Below are 21,205 nucleotides of genomic sequence, written 5' to 3' on the forward strand. Positions count from 1 at the left end.
GTGTAAAGCTAAGATGCAATTTTGTTTATATGTTTAATATTCCAAGATTCAAAGTCTTTGGTGGCTCTGTGTTTTTTTTCTGATTTTCACAAAGCTTAAAAGATTTCCTGCTTTCACAAAGAGCAATCTGACTTGCATGAGACAGCTGTCCTTGTTTACTGTGCTGTATCTCAGCAAGCCTGGCCTTTTGATGATTTCCTCCAAGATCAGCAGCAGTGACTAGGGTAGTAGTGTCAGACAAGACAGAGGGAGACATCTAAGGTCAACCGCACCATTCAGCGGCTGCTGGCAGTGGAAAAATTGTGATCAAAGAGCATCTCCAGCGTGTCTACATGAATGGTTAATGCATTTTAGTGTTTTTTTCTTTTTTCTTTTTTTTTTTCACTGTAGGTCAAGGATTCTACCTGTTGTTATTCCCAAGATGTCCTCAGTATGCTTTAATCTGTATTTATGTTTCTTATGCTGCAGAATCAAGGAAAAAAACATTTGACACATACTTAATTAGTTTTTTTTACGCAACACTAAGAATAAAGGATACAGGCTTCACTATTAAAGAGAAACGTTTTGATGAGTTTTTATGTATATCTGTGCATGAGTTTTTAAGTAGTTGCAACCTTGGGGTTAGGGATTAGACATATTCCAAACTGTAAACAGTTTTGCCAAAAAGGAAAAAAGTTTCTTTCTTTGTTTTTTTTATGTCAGCCTGACTTCACTGCATACCATAGACCTTTATCTCACTCCTCTCACTTAGACTTTTTCTACAGAGACAGTGCGCTCTGTTTGTATTTGGGACACTTTGACATTTGAGAAAGAAACTGAGACCTGATTAGAAACAAGAAAAGTGCTCTTTTCTTGGGAATAACTTGCACCAGTCTCTATAGACGGGAAGCAATTGTCTCAGTTTCTGTGTACATGTGTTCTACAGCACAGTTGTCTTTGAGTAATCTGATTGTTGTGTCTCTGTGTCCCTGCAGTACAAGCAGGTGGAGCAGTACATGTCCTTCCACAAGCTGCCTGCAGATATGAGGCAGAGAATCCACGACTACTATGAGCATCGTTATCAGGGCAAGATGTTCGATGAGGAGAGTATCCTGGGAGAGCTGAACGAGCCACTCCGAGAGGTGGGACGAGTCTTGTTTTGCATCACCACTGCATGTGACTGTGATACATTAAAAAATGTTTTACAAAGCATGACACTACCCTCAGCTAAGTTTCACATTTCCTGACATCTGCCAAATTCAAACAGGAGTAAAACAGAGAGGAGCTCCAAAATGATTCACAAGCCTGCACAGCTGAAATTTTTCCCTCCTTGTTTGAAAATGTGACAGGCCAATACATTTTTTTCGAACCTCCAGCTCTTTTTTGCTGTTCTCACGAAGTGTTGTTTTTAATCTCTGTTTTCCTTTTCCAACAGGAAATCATCAACTTTAACTGTCGAAAGCTGGTGGCTTCGATGCCTCTGTTTGCAAATGCTGACCCAAACTTTGTCACTTCTATGCTCACCAAGTTGAAGTTTGAAGTGTTCCAACCCGGGGATTACATCATAAGGGAGGGCACAATTGGCAAGAAAATGTTCTTCATACAACATGGGGTTGTCAGCGTACTAACCAAAGGCAATAAAGAGACCAAGCTTTCAGATGGCTCCTACTTTGGGGGTAAGTTTAGCTGATGCTGGAACCAAAAACACAAACTCAAAGGTCATGTATGCTCTTACGCCTCATACTGCGAATCTTGAAGGCATACTTAGCTGCTTTCTGGTTCCTTGTTTACAAACTCAGCATTTAAACTTGCTCCCTCCTTCTTGCCTCAACAAGCAAGAATGACATGTAGAAACAATGATTTCAGGCTGGAGGAAGTGAAACAGACTGCCTTAGTCACAGAACAAAGCAGTTAAAAGTAGCAATCAGAGTAATAAAGGCTTATTTAGGAATGGTTCCAAAGCAGTTTCCACATAAAAGCACCAACATCTTCAAACCTACAGGATTGTGCAGGAAAGCTAAAATTTATGTGAAGATTACAAATTTTCCAAGAAAGACTAAAAGTATTGTTCAGCAAGACAGATAGCGTTGTGAAGAGAAGTGACAGGGATTTCAGCTGATTATGCTTTCATATTCTTCACACTAACGTGCTATTATTGGTCAGGATCTACATATCAAAAATGTCAAGAACATAAAACTTAAAAACAGCTGTTGCTTTTGTGCAAGTTTGTTGTTTTTAGGGAGGAATATTCTGCCCACTCAGCCATCAAAAATGTGCTTTTTTAATATTAATACCGTTGTCCTTTAGCACATTTAGAAGCTAGTGTGGGTTTGAATCTTGATTTGTGAGTGGCTGCATTTAAGATGGGCTACACAGTGGTGTGGTTGTTAGCACCGCGGCCTCCCAGCAAGAAGGTCGCTGGTTCAAGCCTCAGGTGAGGGTAGGTACAAACAATGGCCTTTCTGTGAGTTTGCATGTTCTCCTGTGTATTCTCTCCGGCATCCTCCCACTGTCCTGAATGGTGCAATGGACTGGTGACCTGTCCAGGGCGTACCCTGCCTCTCACCTGCCAAATGCTGGGTTAGGCTCCTGTTCCCCGTGACTCTAAATGGACGAAGTGGTTTAGATAATGAATGAATGCATTTTGGATTACTTTTTTCATTCAGATATTAGCTGTTTTTGAGTTTGAAGTGATATGTTGTGCACTGCTTGACACCTCATTCAAAATCCAGCTTCATGGTTTATGCAGGATTTTTCTCTTAATTCTCATCTTGTAAGTGCAGAGCAAATCCACAATACCAAAACAGCACTTGCTGTTCTGCACTGAAATGTCAAGAGGTCAAAAAGCTTTGAAGTTACACACTATATGAATGCTCAAGACTTGTGTGATAGCGGAGTTGTTACATACTTAACTTGCGCTATGTTCTTAATCAGGGTCAGATAATGCATAGCCCTCTCATGGTCCCACTGAGCCTATGACACATGTTGGAGACAATACTGCCATACTGCCCTCACCAAATACCAATTAATTTGCCCAGTGACAGCATATCATTTAGACTACACTGTTAAGTAATTAGAACTGGTGGCAAAGCATTTAACTGCACATGACCTGCCAGTGGAAGTTTAATTACACTTTGCCTGTCCAAGTCCATTTCCCTGCCATCTCTCTGTGGGGTTCTAGAGAAATAATGAAAAGATGGCAGGCAATCTATCCCTAAACATGGCAAAAATAATCAACACTTTTGACAATAAGGCTTTGGCTCTCTCAAGGGCCATTTCAAATGTCCAAAATGGTCTCTCCTTTTGTCCTTCCTCAGTTCTCCAGTCCATATATTCAGAATAAGGAAAATGTAAGGTCTCTTACAGGCTTGCCTCCTGTACATTTGTGAAAGCAAATGTCAACGGAGCTTCACAAATATACTGTACAGAATGCACTCTAATGGACAAGTGGGCCTCATTCACCTATATATTCTCACAAATCTTCTTAAGTTTGTTCTTACATTGTAAAAGCAAAAGCAAAAGGTCATGATAAAGATGTGCATTGAAGCCAGATTTTCCTGATTTTTAAAGTGTTTACTTGATTATAAATAATCACGTGGTAAACGACAAATAACATAAAAATGGCTTAATATCCAAATAACTTCGTACAGCAGCAGCCTGCAGTCTCATTCCATGAGCACTACATGCACATCCTCACGCTGATGTGACTAAAGGGGAGAAGAATAAAATTACATATCCTACTGTACCCTCCACAGTTTGTAAGTTTGTAAAGCAAATTTCCACCTGCTGTGGCATCATTTTAAGATGCAGTTCACCTACGGAGTGAGTGGTGCATCTGATGAATCCTCTAGGTGAGTCTGATAGGTGTTAATAACAGGGAATAACCTTGATTACTTGGTAAAAGTAATTATTATATTAAAAAGAAACTGTTGTATTAAATCTTAATTATTAAACACCACATTCAGCAGGTGGATCTGAAAATCACAGGTGACTTGGACATTTATGGTGTGAAATTCTTGGTTGAGGGAACAGATCTGGTGTGTGTGCAGTCTTTTACACTGATGGTGTTAAAAAGATCAGCAATAGGCTTAGACCGGTCTTGACTGCGACTTGTTATTGAATGAATGAAATGGATGAAAAATAGTTAATTTTTTCCTTGAGGGAAATTATGTATAGATCTGCAGTATTGGTATTTATCTTGAATAACAAAATGCTTTATAAAAATTATTTAAAAAATCTGACAAAAGCATTATTGTATTGTATTTTAATGAACAAAACAGCAGAAAACAACACAAATGCTGATTTTGTTCGAACATGTCTGCTTTCAGATGTTTGTAAGAGTACTCCTGAGTGTTTGTAGGAATTGTTCTTTGCTAAGAACAAATCCAAGATACAAAGATATCAATGAATGCTGCAATTTTCGTAGGTAGGATTTAAAAATACATTTGCTCACGGTTGGTGAATGAGGCCCAATGGCATCAAAATGTATTAAATTGAATGCATCTGCCTTTACCTTTTTTGTCTTTGAGTAAGCACAAGCAGGGTAACCTACAAAAACATGAAGGCACTGATTCTGGAAAACTCACTTTAATCTTAAGCTTTGGATCTGTAATTATTTCCCCGTGATTTTTCTGCCAGTGCCACTCCTCTGGGGGTATATGGTAGGTGTGTGTGTGTGTGTGTGTGTGTGTGTGTGTGTTTGGTGGGGGGGGTGGAAAGCCTGGAGCCACAGGGATTTTGTTACCAAATATGAGTTAGTCATTCATGAAATTAATTGGTGCAAGATCAGCACAGGGAGTATGTGGCACATGTGGCTGTCAGTATAAGCAGGCAGGAAGTTATAAGCGGCAATTTTTTTTTTTCTACTTTTCTGATTATGTTGAGATAGGAAAATCTACTCTGCATTGATTACAGTGTTTTGTGGATGCATGAGCTTGTGGATGTTGACCAAAAGCTTTCCGTTGATCAAAGAGCTTTTCCTTTTGTCAACTCCAGTTTACCGTACAGCAGATCGCATGTGTATCTTCTCATCAACATCTCAGTAAGCTCATGTACCATTCTGCTCATTCATTCAAAGACGACCTGAATTATTTACACAATTATATACTATGCAGTCTGCTCCAGTTTGTTGGCTGTTGGATTAGCTCGAGCCAGAGAGCCTAAAGTGGACAAGACATGTCCTGGATGGGAGCGTCGACTGGGCACACAGCAATCCAGTGGAGAGGGGAAATGTAATGTGACTGCAGTACTCATGCCAAGGGACACATGGATCGCTGCCAACGCTGCTCTCTGGAAGCTGTTCTCTGGAGGCTGCTCTGGGCTCTGAAAGAAAACATGCACACTCCATCCCCGCCCTCCACTTGCCTTTTTCTCTCCTCATGGTTCAGTATTAAAACACTTATCTGAACAACATCTCCTCTACCCTCTGTGCCCAGACTGGGGAGGTTATTGTGTTGTTACAGTTCATCCATTGTTGCTTGCAGTAATTGATGTGTTGCCAGTGCAGACTGCGGTTCTGGATTGGTTGAAGCAGAGCTCAGTGACCTTGCGGTGGCCCTGCATGCCAGTCAGAGGTGCTTATCAAATGCTGTGTTTGATTGAACCTCTAAGATAGCTCTCTTTGGTTTAAAGTGAGTGGCTTAACTGTAACTGTCTATGAGTGGGGTTGAAAAAAAAAGTATGGCAGTGTCAGATGGAGGGAGAGGATTGAGGAGGAGGCTTGAGTTAAAGGCACAAGTCGCAATCTCCTGTGTTATCTTCTTGGCTCTGCTTATACTGGTTGTCTGTAGATTGTGTTCACAAAATCACTGATCTTGTTAAATCTCTCTCTCTTTTTTTTAAAAACCATACTCCCTGTCTCAAATAAACCAGGCCATAGAGTCACCAAATGGCCACATAGGCTTTATGAGTCAGGATCCGTTTATCCTCTCAGTTGTTAGCCCAGTTACACGTCTTCATGTCTTACTCTGGGAAGCCTTAGCTGACTGGGTGACTGAATGGGGTGTATGATGATGCCTTGCTTTGAGTAAATGCATGGTGTCATAGAAAATAAGACACAGCAAGAGATTGCTTGGATCCAGTGCACATATGTGGGAATGCAAGATGATGCCACATGACTGACAAAAGACAAGTAACCTGTTTTTGTATATTTACTATTTAATTTTTTTTTTTTTTTGCATAAAATCACCCAGTTTCAGCTCAAAAAATGAAAATGCAACAATGAGACATGATTGCGCCTTTGCATTAGCTTCAATGACAAAGTACTTCTGATCTGTCTTCTTTGTCTGCACATGCAGCCAAACAGAAGGTGTGTAATGCAGCTCTGCTTATGCCACGAGGGAACAAACATGACATGTCACAGAGAATCAGCAGCCCACTGCGGTTTTTCAAAGGTTAGAGAGTGTCTGCTCTGTGGGCTGGGGGGCACTTTCGGGGAGGGAGATGGGAGCTGACAGCAGGATTCAGCGTCCAGGTGAGCTTTGCCAAACCAGGCTGCAGGACACACACTTCATCACGGTCCAAGCAGCCCTGCTCATATTCATTAGTTCATGTCCAAGCACACTTGCTAGTATGGAAGAAGACAGGTACATTCACACACACACATGAACACACATACAGCTGGAAGCCCACATTGACATTCAGTCACATTTATCAGCACAATGAAAGTATGCATGCACATTTTTCTTGAAAGCTGCAAAACTGTGGAAAGGCAGTTATGAACAACTGCTTTTAAATTTTACAGAAACATTCAACTCAGTTTGTAGTAAATTATTAGTGGTTATGTAACTAAAGAAGATTGTTCTGGTGTAATTTGTTTGCCCCCGTCTTCATAGCTAAATTGATTCATAAAGTTCTTTGACCTTTGATGCACTGTCTTTCTTAAAAAATTATGAAAATGCATATCTATTGAGTATTATTAATCTTTAGAAAACCAAGTAAATAAATTGCTACAAGCACCAAGCCACATTGCCAGAGAATTTAAACTACTTTCCACCACTAGATGACAGACATGTAAGGGATAATGCCTGATGAGGTGTCCATTATCATAAATTAATGGACGACGCAGAGGCAACTGTCTGATGCGGTTCACGCCTCCGCGTTGTCCATTAATTTATGATAATGGACACTTTGAAGGGCATTACCCCACCTATACCATGGTCACTTACGAAAGACATAAATATTAAATCAATTATTATTAAGTTAATGTTGTTTTTCACCATTAAAATCCTAAGTTGTTGACAAGAAGCGGCTTAGTAGAACATTTTGTTGTGACGCGTTGCCAAGGTAACCGGCACACAGAACCTGCAGCTCATTTGGCAGCTGTTGTATTAGGCCTGATCAGTGGAGGGGAAGAGAGATGATTGCTTAACGTTATATTATGTGACACAAAGTATCATTCCAGATCACGGTTGCAGCTCTTATACCTTGTGTGTATCCAGAGGATGATGCAGCATTTTGTTTCAAACAGTCAAAGTCCACAGATAGTTTCCTACATCATTCAGTAAGCCTGCAGGCTGCTTTCACAGCGATGCCCCGTCACAGACATGATCTGGTGTGTCTCCGGCGGCGACTCTTAAACGTTTTTATAATGTTATCCACCATTCACTCTTTATCAAGCAAGTAAGGTATTCAAGAATAGAAGTCTGAAACTAGCAAACCTACATTATATAAGTTCAGATCCATTCAAATGCGTTGGTGGGCGTGGTTTGCTATGCCAGCAAGGCAAGAACCCGCCTATTTGCATCTAGAGGGAGGGGCTGTGAGGTTTTTTAAAATATTCTCGTGACGTAGAAAGTACAGCTCTATGGCTCTGTGGCAAAAGCAAACAAACAAACAAACAAAAAAAATATTTAGTTTTACCCTGTAATGGGCATTATGAGCCATTTTTGACCCACAAAATCCTTTAAAAAAATTAGACATTTTATCAACAGTTTAGGTGTTTTTCATCACAATTATGTACTATGTTGTTTAGAGCTCAAAAACACATTTTAGGGTGCACTACCCCTTTAAATGTGTTAGTTGTTAATTAATAAAACGTTTAAAACTAAATTAAATTAATAAAACCTACATAAGTAATTTACCTTCCAACTTATGTCTAAGCGCTAAGCGACAAAATAGAAAAATCTGTATCTTTAAAGAAACCTAGTAATAATCACAAATTTAAGATTTCAGTGCATTAAAGGTCATGAATTAGAATGAAGAGAGATAAACATATACTGTGCATTAAAATATTTCTAGAGATACTGCACTTTATATTTCAGCAGTCATTTTCAAAAAAATGTTAACTCATGTTTGTAGAAATGCTTCTTGACTTGTATCATTCAACAGGAGTAGCATATAAATAGCACTTGTTTGGATTTAATCAACCTGGCACAGGTTTGTTTCTGTAAATGAATTTGCAGCCATCGTTTACCTGCAGTACATGTGGATTTGCCTCAGGTTCCTAGAAGAATGCTGCCAAGTCACGTTGTGATATGGCCACAGATGTGAGTCAAAGTATTAGAAGTCAGTTGTTATTCAGAGGAGCTTTATCTGCATCAAATCCTGGCTAATCTTGACTGAAAGTTTTTAACAAGACATTGCATAATATTTCAAAATGCTTTGTAGACAAACTGCAAGTTGTATTGGAATTAATCAGGTGTTACAAAAGTGACTACAGCACAAGAAAGATCATGCTTTGTTCACTGAGGGAGAGAAAAAGCAATGTACACAGAGAAAGCACAAAATAAATAATCAACGTTCACATAAAAAAAAACCTAAAAAACCTCTATAAAGGAGACTTTATAGAGGGGTCTCAGAGGACAGGAAATGCATTTAAACATCCAAGGAAAACAAGGACAAGCACTTTTGAGTGAATTAAGACATACCAGCATTTTACAGTGGGTGGCAAAAAAAATATTTGCCAATGAATTCATGTTTTAGATTTGTGCCAGTGAGGAGATGAGCACTGGAGAGAGTGACACCACACAGTGTATCAGATCCTTAGTGAAACATCACAGTGTTTTTCGCCTCTGAATTTGGATACCTGCAGCCACTCAACCCTACGTTGACCGAGGAGAAGTGGCTCTCCATTCCTCAGAGACATGCTGCACTCTCTGGTGTGGATCTTTGTGGAGAAGCATTAAGAACAGTACAGCAGTATACAGACCCTAATCACGGCTAAAGGATTTGAAAAACTACTTGAACACCCACAAAGACCAAGGAACACTGGCTTTCATGGACTTTCTGCCACAATTCACATTTATGGAGCACTTGAGAATTGAGAGAGGCAAATATCCCTGATGCCATAGAAGCTATTTGAAATGTTGTTGAAAAGCTGTGAAAACATGGGTTTGAACAGATTTGTGGAGTATGTTCAGCTGATGTGGTGCTGTCACTGAGGCAAAAGGATAATGAAAGCAAATTTACAATACTTTATGTACATTTTTATAGATCTTTCTACTCTCATTATTAAACTGACATTCAGATTTCCAGTAAAAATTTGTTTACAAAGCTGAAAACAGCGAGTTACTTACTAAAATGTTTCCAAACCAACGCAAAAGATCAAGCTGGTCCGTTATAGCCTACATGGTGTATGTACGTCACTTGAGGTGCACATTAATCTGTGCAAACTTACACATATTTTTCTTGTATTAGGAGTTACCACTAATGTGAAAAGTCTGCAACCAGCCCACAGTAGCAAACCGCTGAGACCGTTGAGGAAACGGTAACTACCACTACAGAAACGGCAAGTGCCATTGCAGAAACGGTAACTGCCGTTGTAGCAAGGGTGGCTGGCCTGGATCTTAGCATCTCTCTCTCTCTCTCCCCGCCGCCACCCTCCCCTCGCCCTCCCTCTGCTTGTAGCTGTTGAGAACAACTGCACAAAACTGACGTTACTCCATCTCCATCAGATCTGAATTTGTATTTCAGATCTGAATTTGAATGGAGAGAACTGAAACTGAACTATGAAAATGAATTAGGGAATTAATTTTTTCAAATACAAAAGTTTCAACTTTACCAATATACACATTCAATTCAGTTTTTTTAAGCAATTATTCAAACAGGCATATTCAGATTCAAATTGAATGATTCAAATTCAAATATAGAATATAAGAATTCAGATTCGCTCCCCAGTGGCACAAAGCTTATCCCATAAAAGATATGGACACAAAATGTATCTTGTTTAGTCTTTCTTTCTTTCTTTCTTTCTTTCTTTCTTTCTTTCTTTCTTTCTTTCTTTCTTTCTTTCTTTCTTTCTTTCTTTCTTTCTTTCTTTCTTTCTTTCACTTAAATCCACACACTTGCAATTTACTCTCATCTTTGAGAGCTGGTGCAGGGACTCAAGGGAAGCATGTTTCCAGTAAGAGCCCAAAACACGTGGACAGCACCATCCAGCAGGAAACCAGTCATGTGTGCTCTTACCAAGGTCACAGCACATGATGTCTTCGTCCTCCTATCCCAGAGCAACATCCAATTTTAATTGGTGTCATTCAATTTTAATGAATGCATTGTCCCTTAAGTGTAAAAATGAAATACATTATGGCTGATGGTGAAAACATTGTGTCAAAGCAGTGTTTACCTAAACTTAGAAACTTAGTTTTGTTACTTGATCTTAAGATTATGATTCCCGGTCACACCAACACAATGAGAAACACAGGTGAATGTTAAAAAGCACTTTAAACTTCTAGCTTTTAGAAACAAATAAACCCAGTGATACAAGTTACTGTCCAAGCCCCAGACATGGCAGTTACTTCAGTAGCTGGCTTTGGATAGCAGATTGTCCAATCCAGTATGATACTCCCGGATTTGCTTGGCACCTTAATTATCAGCTGGGGGTGGCTCTAGCAGGACTCTATAGATTGTAGTTTGAGTCGTAATTCCAGTGCCAGAACTTTCGCACCGCCAACTGTTGCTTTCAGGGTAAAAGAATAAAATCAGTGCCCGGCCCATCCTGCTACCCGCAAATTCAAAGCCAGACTGGCCTTCAAATTCAGTCACTTCCCTTTAAATGACAATGTGGGAACTCATCAGTTCAACCGCTGCTTTTCTGCTGTCGCCCAGGTTGGATACCCTCAACATACAGGAAAAAATGGAATCAGCACCCACTCTGATCATACGGAGAGACTCACACACACACACACACACCAAGTGGGAAGTGACTACTTTCCTTCCTGTGGGGAATAGTGAGCGTTGATACAATGGAGTCCGCAGATCAGTGCCACCAAGCCAGGGGACGATCAGCGTTGAGGAGGTGAATCCAATCGTGACTCAGGGAAGCAGCAGCAACAGCCGCAGTGACCCATCCACACCGTCCTCTCAATGGGTATCTGGCGTCGTAGTTATAGGGAGAGGGAGGAACAACTGTGATGTGGTTCAGGTGTGTCCGTCTGCAGCGTGTGCCTTTGTTTACAGTTCATGATCACAGATCACTCCCACAGCACACAATGATAATAGCAATGCACAGCAAAAACAATAATGGCCATCACTTTGTAGAGCACAGCAATATAAACCATTTAACAATATGGGGTTATCTAATCATACTGATAAAACTCAAAAGGCAGTGTTTTGCATCCTATGACAGAGACAGCTGTCAGTTTGAAGAAAAAACACACGCCCCTTACAGAATTCATGCCAAGAGACTAAGCCTGTTCTGTAATTTCATGCAGGATTTGGGGGGTATTGCGATGAGTCACAGGAGATGTGAGTAAGCAGCGGAAGTGGAGCATTCATAAATAAATTGAATGTAACTTGTGCTATCCGCAAAAGCACTCTTGAGCTGAGAAGTGCAGTGCCGGCTTTCACGTCACTCAGCAGCAAAAGTTATTTTATGCTTTATACGGTATAGAAAAAGGCTTTAGTGGAGCCACACTTTGGTTAATATTTTGTATATGACAACAAAATATAAGTAGCAAATAGTAACAGCGTTTTACCTACCATTATATTAGGTATGCCAAAAACCTAGGGGAAACATATATGGTAACATGTATGCATCCAGCCATAAGTTGTGAAATGATACACAGTGGTTAGAATCCTTTTGTTGTCAGATTTTTCAGTTGATAACAGGATTATTTTGTGGGAAGGAAGGCGGTACCTGCCAGCATTTTTGGGTTTTATTCTCATCCATTTCTGAGTCAAAGTCTGAGTTAAAAACAGTTACAAAATAAAACAGAAATCTACGATGCTTTTCCAGATTTTCCCAATAAGAGCAAGCATCTTTTTCTTTGTTAAAACACCTGCATGTTGAATGTGTCACAGTTTAAAGCATAGTGCTTGTTTACTACAGCACTATATTAAATTGTATACATGTTTGCAAACACTTTATATTTAGCATTGAGAAAACTTTCAAACTTCAGTTGGAGCTATAGATGCAGCAACTACACAGATTCAAAACTGACATCTGCTGTAATTGGTAGTTATTGGTAATTAAACTATTTCTGATATAAACTGAACAAAGCATGGAGCTGCATATGTAATAGAAACTGTAAATGTTTTAATGTTAAAGAGAAACATAAAACATGTACTTACAAGGATTGCTTGTTGCTAGTTTCTTTTAAGAAAGCTCTGCTGCAGATGCAGTGACTTTATACCAGTAATAAATGCCGTTGACCACTACATTTATTTTTACAACATGTTGCTTGATGACTGGTGACATTTGACACTCAGCGTTCTTCTTCAAAGGGTACCTCAAGTGATCAGTTTGACAGGTAGCCTCCAAAGAAGTGCAGGCCTGGTCATGACTACATATTATTTAATATGATACAGGCACAATAAATGCGTATTACACTCTGAAAATTTATTTCATTCAATTAAATTTAGCTTTATTTTTATAGTACCACTTCACACAAAGTCATCTCAAGGCATTTTACAGGCAAATCAGTTCAAGGCAAGTCACAATAAATAATAGCCTAGTTAAAGAAAACCAACAGATTGCATTTACACTTGACTTCGATCCAATCCACCATCCTGAGCACACAAGGGGAGACAGTGGACAGGAAAAACTCCCTTTTAACAGGAAGAAAATGCCTTAGGTAGAGGCCAGCTCAGGGAAGGCAGCCATCTGCCTCGACTATGACATACTGTCATATGTTTGTACATGGAAGATAAGAAGCAGAGAAATGAAAAGGAAGTGCTCAGTGCATCATGGAATGTCCCTCAGCAGCCTAAGCCTATGGCAGCATAACTAAGGGATGACTAGACCACCACTAACTATAAAATTTGTTCAAAAGGAAGTTTTTAAGCCTGATCTTAAATATAGAGAGGGTGTCTTGTAGCTGGTTCCATAAAACAGGGGACTGATAACTGAAGACTCTGCCTCCCATTGTACTTGCAGGGCATCTGTGTGCGGTTGGCTATGGCGTAGCTGACGCTGGTGAGTTTGCTCTTGCACTCCAGCGTAAGGGGTACACATTGTTTTGGTGTCATGTTGCAGTTTCTCCTCCTAATCTGAAGGTGGCAGCAGTGGGGGGTATCCGCCAGTAAACTCACCAGGTTTGGAGTTCTTTTGATGGTTCACTTCAATTTGGTAGGTATTTTCTGTTTTAAAACAACAATGGTATCCAGTATGGTTCAGTGCCTTTATCAGCTTGTGGAAGAAAATGAAGAAATAATTCGATCAGCCTCTCATCAACTTGATCCACTGGTTATTGTTTTTCAAAATGGTGGTAACCCCACAAATTCAGCAAGAAGATCCAGATACCTGGCAACATGTGATCCCAAACTGACCAATCACAAGGGAGTAGCCTCTGCAGACCTACGCAGTGCCTACGGCGGTGATGCTGATGCCATGCAAGTATTAATCCACCTTTAAAGACTCTGGGAACCACAAGTAAACCTGCAGTCTGAGAGCGAAGTGCTCTGTTGGGAATATATGGAACTATAAGATCTTTGATATACAATGGAGCCTGGTCATGAAAAACTTTATATGTGAGGAGAAGAATTTTAAATCATATCCAAGATTTAACAGGGAGCCAATGAAGAGACGCTAAAACTGCAGAAATATGATCTCTCCTGCTAGTTCTCATCAGAACCCTCGCTGCAACATTTTGGATCATCTGGAGACTTTTCAGGGCAGAATTGGGCCAGCCCGTTAAAAAGGAATTGCAGTAGTCCAATCTGGAAGTAATAAAAACATGGACTAGTTTTTCTCTGAAATAGGATGACCCTAATTTTTGCAATATTATGTAAAAAACTCCAAGGCTCCAAGGTTCCTCACTGTAGTACTGGAAGCCAAATTAATGCTATCCAGATTAAATACATAGCTAGACATTTTTGTCCTGTGTTTCAGGTCCAAAGATTAGTCTTGTTTGAATTTAGAAGGAGAAAATTCAGAGTCATCCAGGTCTTTATGTCTTTAAGATGTCTTTGTAATCTAACAAACTGATTGGTTTCATCAGGCTTCATGGAGAAGTGAATCTGAGTATCTAACGCATAGCAATGAAAGTTTATACCATGTTGTTCAATAATATTACATGTATAACGTGACAGAGTACAGAACCCTGAGGAGCTCCGTGACTTACTCGTGTGTGAGGAAGAGTCATTTTTACATTTGCAAACTGAAATCTATCAGATAAATATTACTTAAACCAGCCTAATGCAGTTTCTTTGATCCGAATAACATGTTCAAGCCTCTGGAACAGAATGTTGTGATCGGTGGTGTAGAATGCAGCACTGAGATCTAACAAGATAAGTACAGGCAGGAGTCCTTTATCTGAGGCCATGAGAAGATCATTGGTAACTTTCACCAGTGTTGTCTCTGTGCTATAATGAGCTCTAAATCCAGGCTGAAATTCTTCAAACAGATCATTTCTGCTTAAATGGGCATTTAATGCAAGAATTTTAGACAATTTTAGGTGGTTGTTAGTAATTAGTAATAGGAGCAACATTACAATACTTGACTTAAATCAAATCCACTTTTAATGTGGACAGTTAATCAATCAAGAAACTGGTACACTGTAATTTTAGGATTAATGATAAACAGACTATATCATATTGCAGACATACAGTACAGTATGATGACTCAGAGGGTTTGGAACAGCAGGAGTGAGGCGAAGTCATCTAGGGAAACATCAGGTTTGGTTGTAAAGAACTAAACCTGGTTTGAACCAGGTAGCTGCTCTTTCTAGATATTTTTAACTCACAAAATTGTTGTTTGAAAAAAAAAGAAGAAAAAATAGTATATTTTAACAAAAGACTAAATGGTTTTCATAAAAACAAGGTCATACAGTGTTGTTTAAAGCACCAAAAACATATTTTGCTGGTCCTGCATCAAAATCTTATTTAACCAGATTTTAATGATAGAATCAGCCCATTAGTCAGTTTATGACACATTAAATTTTCTCAAGAGATGCAGTGACGTTTATTACTTCTCTAAAATGACCTTTTTAATGTTAACACCACTTGTGTAGTGGTGATCTGCTCAAGGTGTAGCCTGCCTCCTGTCCCACCTCATAGCAGCTGGGACAGACTCCAGCACCTGCATTAAAATAAGTGGGTATGGATGGATGGATGGATACATGGATACATGGATACATGGATACATGGATACATGGATACATGGAAGATCCATAGATACATGAATACATGGATCAATACATGGATACATAAATACATGGATGGATAGAGGGATGGAGGGATGCTGTTGCTTGAAAAGCAGTATTTTTTCCTAGTTTTTACTAAAAGCAGAGTGGGCAACATGAGACAATGGACCCACATTTCAATTAGGGAGTAAAGAAGATCACCCCAAATCAAAGTAATATTTCTTGACATATTGGACAGAGCTGAGCTTCAAGGCTGGCACCTGTTTACAGTATGTTGCATCTCAATTGCTCTCTTAGACACTAATCTTTTATTGTTTACCCGGTCCATATAATGCCAAAGATTTTTTTTTTTACTTTGAGTTCAAAATGGCACAGCAAAACGCTTGAGCTTGACTTGCTTTTAGCAAAGACCGTTAGATGAGGCCAGAGGGCTCACTGCAGCTCAGTACCTCATCCTGGCAGAGTTGGCTTCATCCAGAAAGCCACGGGACAAGAGGATTTAATACAGAGCTGCAATGCTCCCCTCCACAGGGGATTACTGGAGCAGTGCTGCGGGAAATGGACCCCCAGCACAGCTATAGCCAGGGCTGCCCCTCCAACACACATTTCTAGTACACTCTCACAATCTATATTCAAACACACATTAGCCTGCACACTCAAGCATGCACACTCAAGCCCACATGGTACTTTTGCTATCTTTTGCATTCATACTGCTCTCTGGTTAAGCAAGCCATTGCCTATTCACCTGTGCTCTCTATCATACACAAATAGTAGCACACTGCATATGAGGTTGTGTTCTCTGCTTGACATATAGTACATATTTTGCACTCTCTGTCCTATCAAATCGTGCATTTTTTCCTTATCAGTTACCTTGTCACTGTTTTCAGACCACTGCACACAATCATTACTACTTCATGCTCACAAAAAAAATAAATAAATAAATAAATCCTTGTTCAGCCTGATGCTGTCCACTGCTGTTGCTCATACATCATCAAAACTGGAAATATTTTAGACTTCTTGGAGGTGGAGTTAAAAGCAAGAAGGATGTAATGTGAACAGTAAAGCTATGGAAATCAGAATACACATCAGTGTTGGCAGACATGGCCATGTTGGGTTGATTGGATGTCTGCTAAAGAAATAGACTTTCTTAGATGCAGCCATTCTGTAAAATGGCATGCAAATGTAAGGGCCATTTCTATCCAAATGTGCAGCATCAAAAACATTTGCTTAAATTTCTTATTTTCTCAGGGGCCATCATCCATTTAAGATACCTCTGTCATTTTTCTAATCACCCCCCCCCCCCCTCTTTTTCTGCTTCACATGTCTGTATCAAACTGCACGGTAATAATTTCTTCATTGTGATTATTTCAGCAATGTCATACTCATGCTTACTACCATGATTACATGTTATTAAAATGTTTTCATGAAGGTTATTTAACTCCCATGGATAGCCAACAGATATTTTTGTATTGTTTGCCTGTTCTATACAGAAAATATTCAATCTGCATTTCGCAACATTTTTTTCTGTATACTGTGAAATTTGACAAACATAAAAAAAGTAAATAAATCTTATAACTCTGTTTTTGAGCATAGGATTGCCAACAACCATCATCATATCTTAAAATTTGCAGTACCAGGGAAATGTTTGGACTCCAGTTTCATTTGAATGACTATGTCTATCCAAAACCTTTGTCTGGTACTGTAGTTTATGCTGTAAATGAACAAAATTGACATGCCCTTGAGCACAATAGAGGTCATCCTATGGTTAATGAACAACATAATGTGGTTGTACTTATTTAGAAGATTTTCTATGTACTATATTAATATAGGTACCACTTTTGAAGTAGTGAGAAGAACTTATGTGAGATAATGTATATAGTTACAAGCTCCTAACCAGCCCTGGATAATATCTACACAATCATGCGTCTGGATACCTCAGTGGGCAGGGCATGCGTGTCCATGCGGGGGACCTGAGTTCGAATCCCACAGTGGATGAATAGTAACACCTTCCAGTTGGATCCTTAGGCAAGACCCTTAACGCTTCTGTCAAACCACCTTCAGATATAAGTTGCTTTGGAGAAAAGCATGTGCTAAATGACTGTAGAATAGAATAAATTATGCAGCCAGACATAAGCTTTGTCTCAATTCAGGGTCTGCACTCTTCCAAGTGCATATTCGTCGGCTACATACATCATTGTTGTGCGCCAAGCACTGTCCGTTTTGGAAGGAGCTTTCGAATCCACCCAACAGATCCGCACTTCATTTGGCCTCAAACGAAGGCTGTCGGTGATGCATCCTTCGCAGCCTCTTTTCTCCCAGAATTCATTGCACACAAGACGGTGGCTAATGAGCAACCAAGCTCAGAAGAGTACTTTTTTTTTAACTACACTCTTGTAGAAACGTGACAAAACCAAGTACATTAAAGACATGTTTGTTAAATGGTGGCATTAAAATTCTGTAATATTTGATATTTGTGGATTTTAAGGGGTTAATGAACTGTCTACTGGCTGGAAAACAACAGAGCCTCATAAATTTTTTTTTTTTTTTTTTTTTTTTTTTTTTTTTTTACATTATTACTCAGTTGGTATTAACGTTCACTAAAGTGTCCTATGACATGCAAATTGTAATTTCAGGTTATTTAAAATAGAGAAAAAAAAGGAAAAAAAATTCTGCACTTAAACTCTTGACATGGGGTAGGAGGACAGGCTGTGGTATAATAGAACAGAGCACAAATACACGCCTACATCTCAGCACACTTCCACATAATCCCATAGGGAGGGTGGTGCATGGGTAGATTTTTATGGGGATGTTGCAGTTTTGCTGAGTGAGCATGTATGCATGTAGCAGAGACATGGACAAAGATGGAGAGTAGAAGAAGGATACAGGGATCTTAGCTGATAGGCAAGTCATTATGGTCCTCCTACCAATGTGATGTTCCCTGCTTGTGTTTATACCCCACTACTCAAAATAAGTAAATAAAAACATCTGTTACACAACAATATAATGTAAGAAGAAACAGGGTTCTCAGTTGAAAAATACACCCATGCACTCTTCTATTGGGCTATAAAATATGAATAAGACTTCTTGTGTTTGACTTGTTCATTTTTTTTAATCCCAGTGGGGAAATCATTTTCATTCATTCATTTTCTTTACCACTTATTCTAATTCACGGTCATGGAGAGCTGAAGCCTATCCCAGCAATTAGCAGGCAAGAGGCAGGGTACACCCTGGACAGTTTGACAGTCCATCACAGGGCCAACACAGAGACAAACAACCACTCACATTCACTCCTAGGGAGAATTTAGAGTGGCCAATTAACCTAGCATGCATCTCTGTGGATGGTGGGAGGAAGGTGGAGTATCTGGAGAGAACTCACACATACACAGGAAGAACATGCAAACTCCACACAGAAGAGCCACAGTTTGAACCTCCCTCCTGCTGAATCTCTAACCAGCAACCTTCTTGCTGTAAGGCTGCAGTGTTAACCGCCACACCACCATGCAGCCCAAAAATGGATAGCTCAGTTGGCAGGGCATCTGTCTCCCATGCGGGAGACCCCAGTTGGAATTCTATAAGGGACATATGACAATGGGGCGAATATTAACACCTTCCAGCCGTAACGCTACTGACTTACTATTAATGATTGCTCATGTAATTTACATTAGTAATAGTGGTAATTCAGTAATTTGCATTGGGGATGTTGCAAAATATTTTGTAAAGTGGGCTTTGAGTTTTACCAAAAGCAAAATGTACAACTTTGCTTGACCCTGAAAAAATCCTCTATGTGTTCACATTCTTTCCTGGATGGTTGTGTATACAGTTAAAGAAGGTAACAATCATAAACATACAGTATGAATAGAATTAGAAGATTTGAAAATGTGTGGTCTCCTTTGTAGTTCTGCAAATAGTAGAGCTGCTGAGCACTGAGTTTTGATGTACCCTGTTCAATGATCACAGGAACACACAGGCATCTCAGATGACTGAACACAGATGGAAATAAACAAACCAGATTGTCGTAATTGGGATAAACACATCCTGTACCAGCCAATTGATCTGATCCAGAATTGACCTCAAAAGGGTTTTCCTGGATAGGAGATAGCTTATATCTTTATTTTTAAAATACACAAAACTTTACTTTGCCTGCACTTTGTTTGAAAGGTGTTTCATTTTTTTCTCAGGCTCGAACTAAAATGATCTTTTTTTTTTTTTTTCAAACCAGGGCGTACTTCTGAATTTCAGGGATGTACACTGATTGTGAATATTTTTCAGATATCTAGCACTATTCTTGCAGAACTCCAATAGCCTTTTGCAGAAAAATGTTGCCTTTCAACATTTCTGTGACTGTGATAAAAGTGATTGTTTTGGGCCACTGATACAGAAATCCATATCTCTAGCCCTACTGTAACTTTTTATTAATCCACGTCAAAGAAAGGTCTGAAATGTAACTCTGTTGTATTTGTTTTGTTGCAGAGATTTGTTTGCTGACACGTGGCAGAAGGACAGCCAGTGTCCGAGCCGACACATACTGCCGTCTGTACTCACTGTCTGTTGACAACTTCAACGAGGTGCTGGAGGAGTATCCTATGATGAGAAGGGCCTTTGAAACTGTTGCCCTGGACAGGCTGGACCGTATTGGTGAGGAAAATAATATTTTATGACTGAGATTGCATGCACTAAAGCCAACAAGCAAACCAAAGAAAAACATTTCAAATTATTAAGCCTAAGTTACATAGTTGTTAGTGCCACTCACACCACCTTAAAGGCTGCATGCTGTTATCTTGAGCTAGAAAACTTAAGAGCCATAGGTGTTCTCATGGATACCCAATGGCTGAAATTACTTTCAAAGTCATCTCCATATAAACATGCAGATAGGGTTTTGGTTTTGAAATCCCTGTATGACTTATGCATAAAATTGATATTCTCTCCATATCCATCACTGTTCCCAGGTTCAGTCTAGGCAGATGAAAAATTCACAATGAAAGGCATGCCTGTATCATCACTTAACCATCGCTGCATGCTCTGTTTTATCCTCAGCTATGTTTAGAATGAGAGATAGAGAAATTGCTTGAGGGGGTCTCTTTGTAGAAAATGGCTGCTTTGAAAAGATGTGGTGGGCTGATAGTAATGTTCCAGTGGAATGGTCTCCAGCGTACATCCTTCTCCTGGGCTTGATGCTCATGTACACACTTCTTCCCTAATAAAGTGACTCACACAGCACTGATCCACAAACTAATTACTGCCTCGATGGACTTTGCACAATCTGATTCGAGGTGCAGGGGATAAAGGGTCAAGTGGTGCCAGGACAGACTAGAGGTTATTGCAGTGCTTCACAGAAATAAATTGCATTTATGATAGACAATGCATAAATCGATCTCGGTCTAAATTAATTTCCAATATCCTCTAATTTCATGACCTTTGTTTACATAAAATTAAAAATGTTACCCACATGAATGAACCCTGTCAGTGCTAGTGTGACCATTCCATACTGATGAGGGTGATTAAGCATTAGTATTGTGACGCAAAAGAACACAGTTTAAACACTTGGGAAATGAAAATTATGAATTTCAGATTTTGTGGTAAATTTTTTCTGCAATTTTCAAAAATCTTATAGATGTGGCACTGTAGAACAATTTAGAACGATTTGAAGTTTTGAAGTGCTTCATATATTTTTCTCTTAATTATTAAGGGCTAATAACAGTATCAAAAAT

At 39.4% G+C, this 21,205-nt stretch overlaps 1 protein-coding gene across 1 annotated transcript in view; it reads left to right on the forward strand.

Annotated features, from left to right (window-relative positions):
• hcn4 (hyperpolarization activated cyclic nucleotide-gated potassium channel 4) overlaps positions 1–21,205 on the forward strand; it is a 104,283-nt gene that overhangs the window by 79,323 nt on the left and 3,755 nt on the right. The window contains exons 5-7 of the mRNA XM_041991875.1: positions 975–1,121; positions 1,415–1,655; positions 19,968–20,132. Of these exons, the coding sequence (XP_041847809.1) occupies positions 975–1,121; positions 1,415–1,655; positions 19,968–20,132 (553 nt within the window). The remainder of the gene's footprint in view (positions 1–974; positions 1,122–1,414; positions 1,656–19,967; positions 20,133–21,205) is intronic.

Source organism: Melanotaenia boesemani, chromosome 1, assembly GCF_017639745.1.
Source record: "Melanotaenia boesemani isolate fMelBoe1 chromosome 1, fMelBoe1.pri, whole genome shotgun sequence".
In the NCBI taxonomy this organism is placed as follows: domain Eukaryota; kingdom Metazoa; phylum Chordata; class Actinopteri; order Atheriniformes; family Melanotaeniidae; genus Melanotaenia; species Melanotaenia boesemani.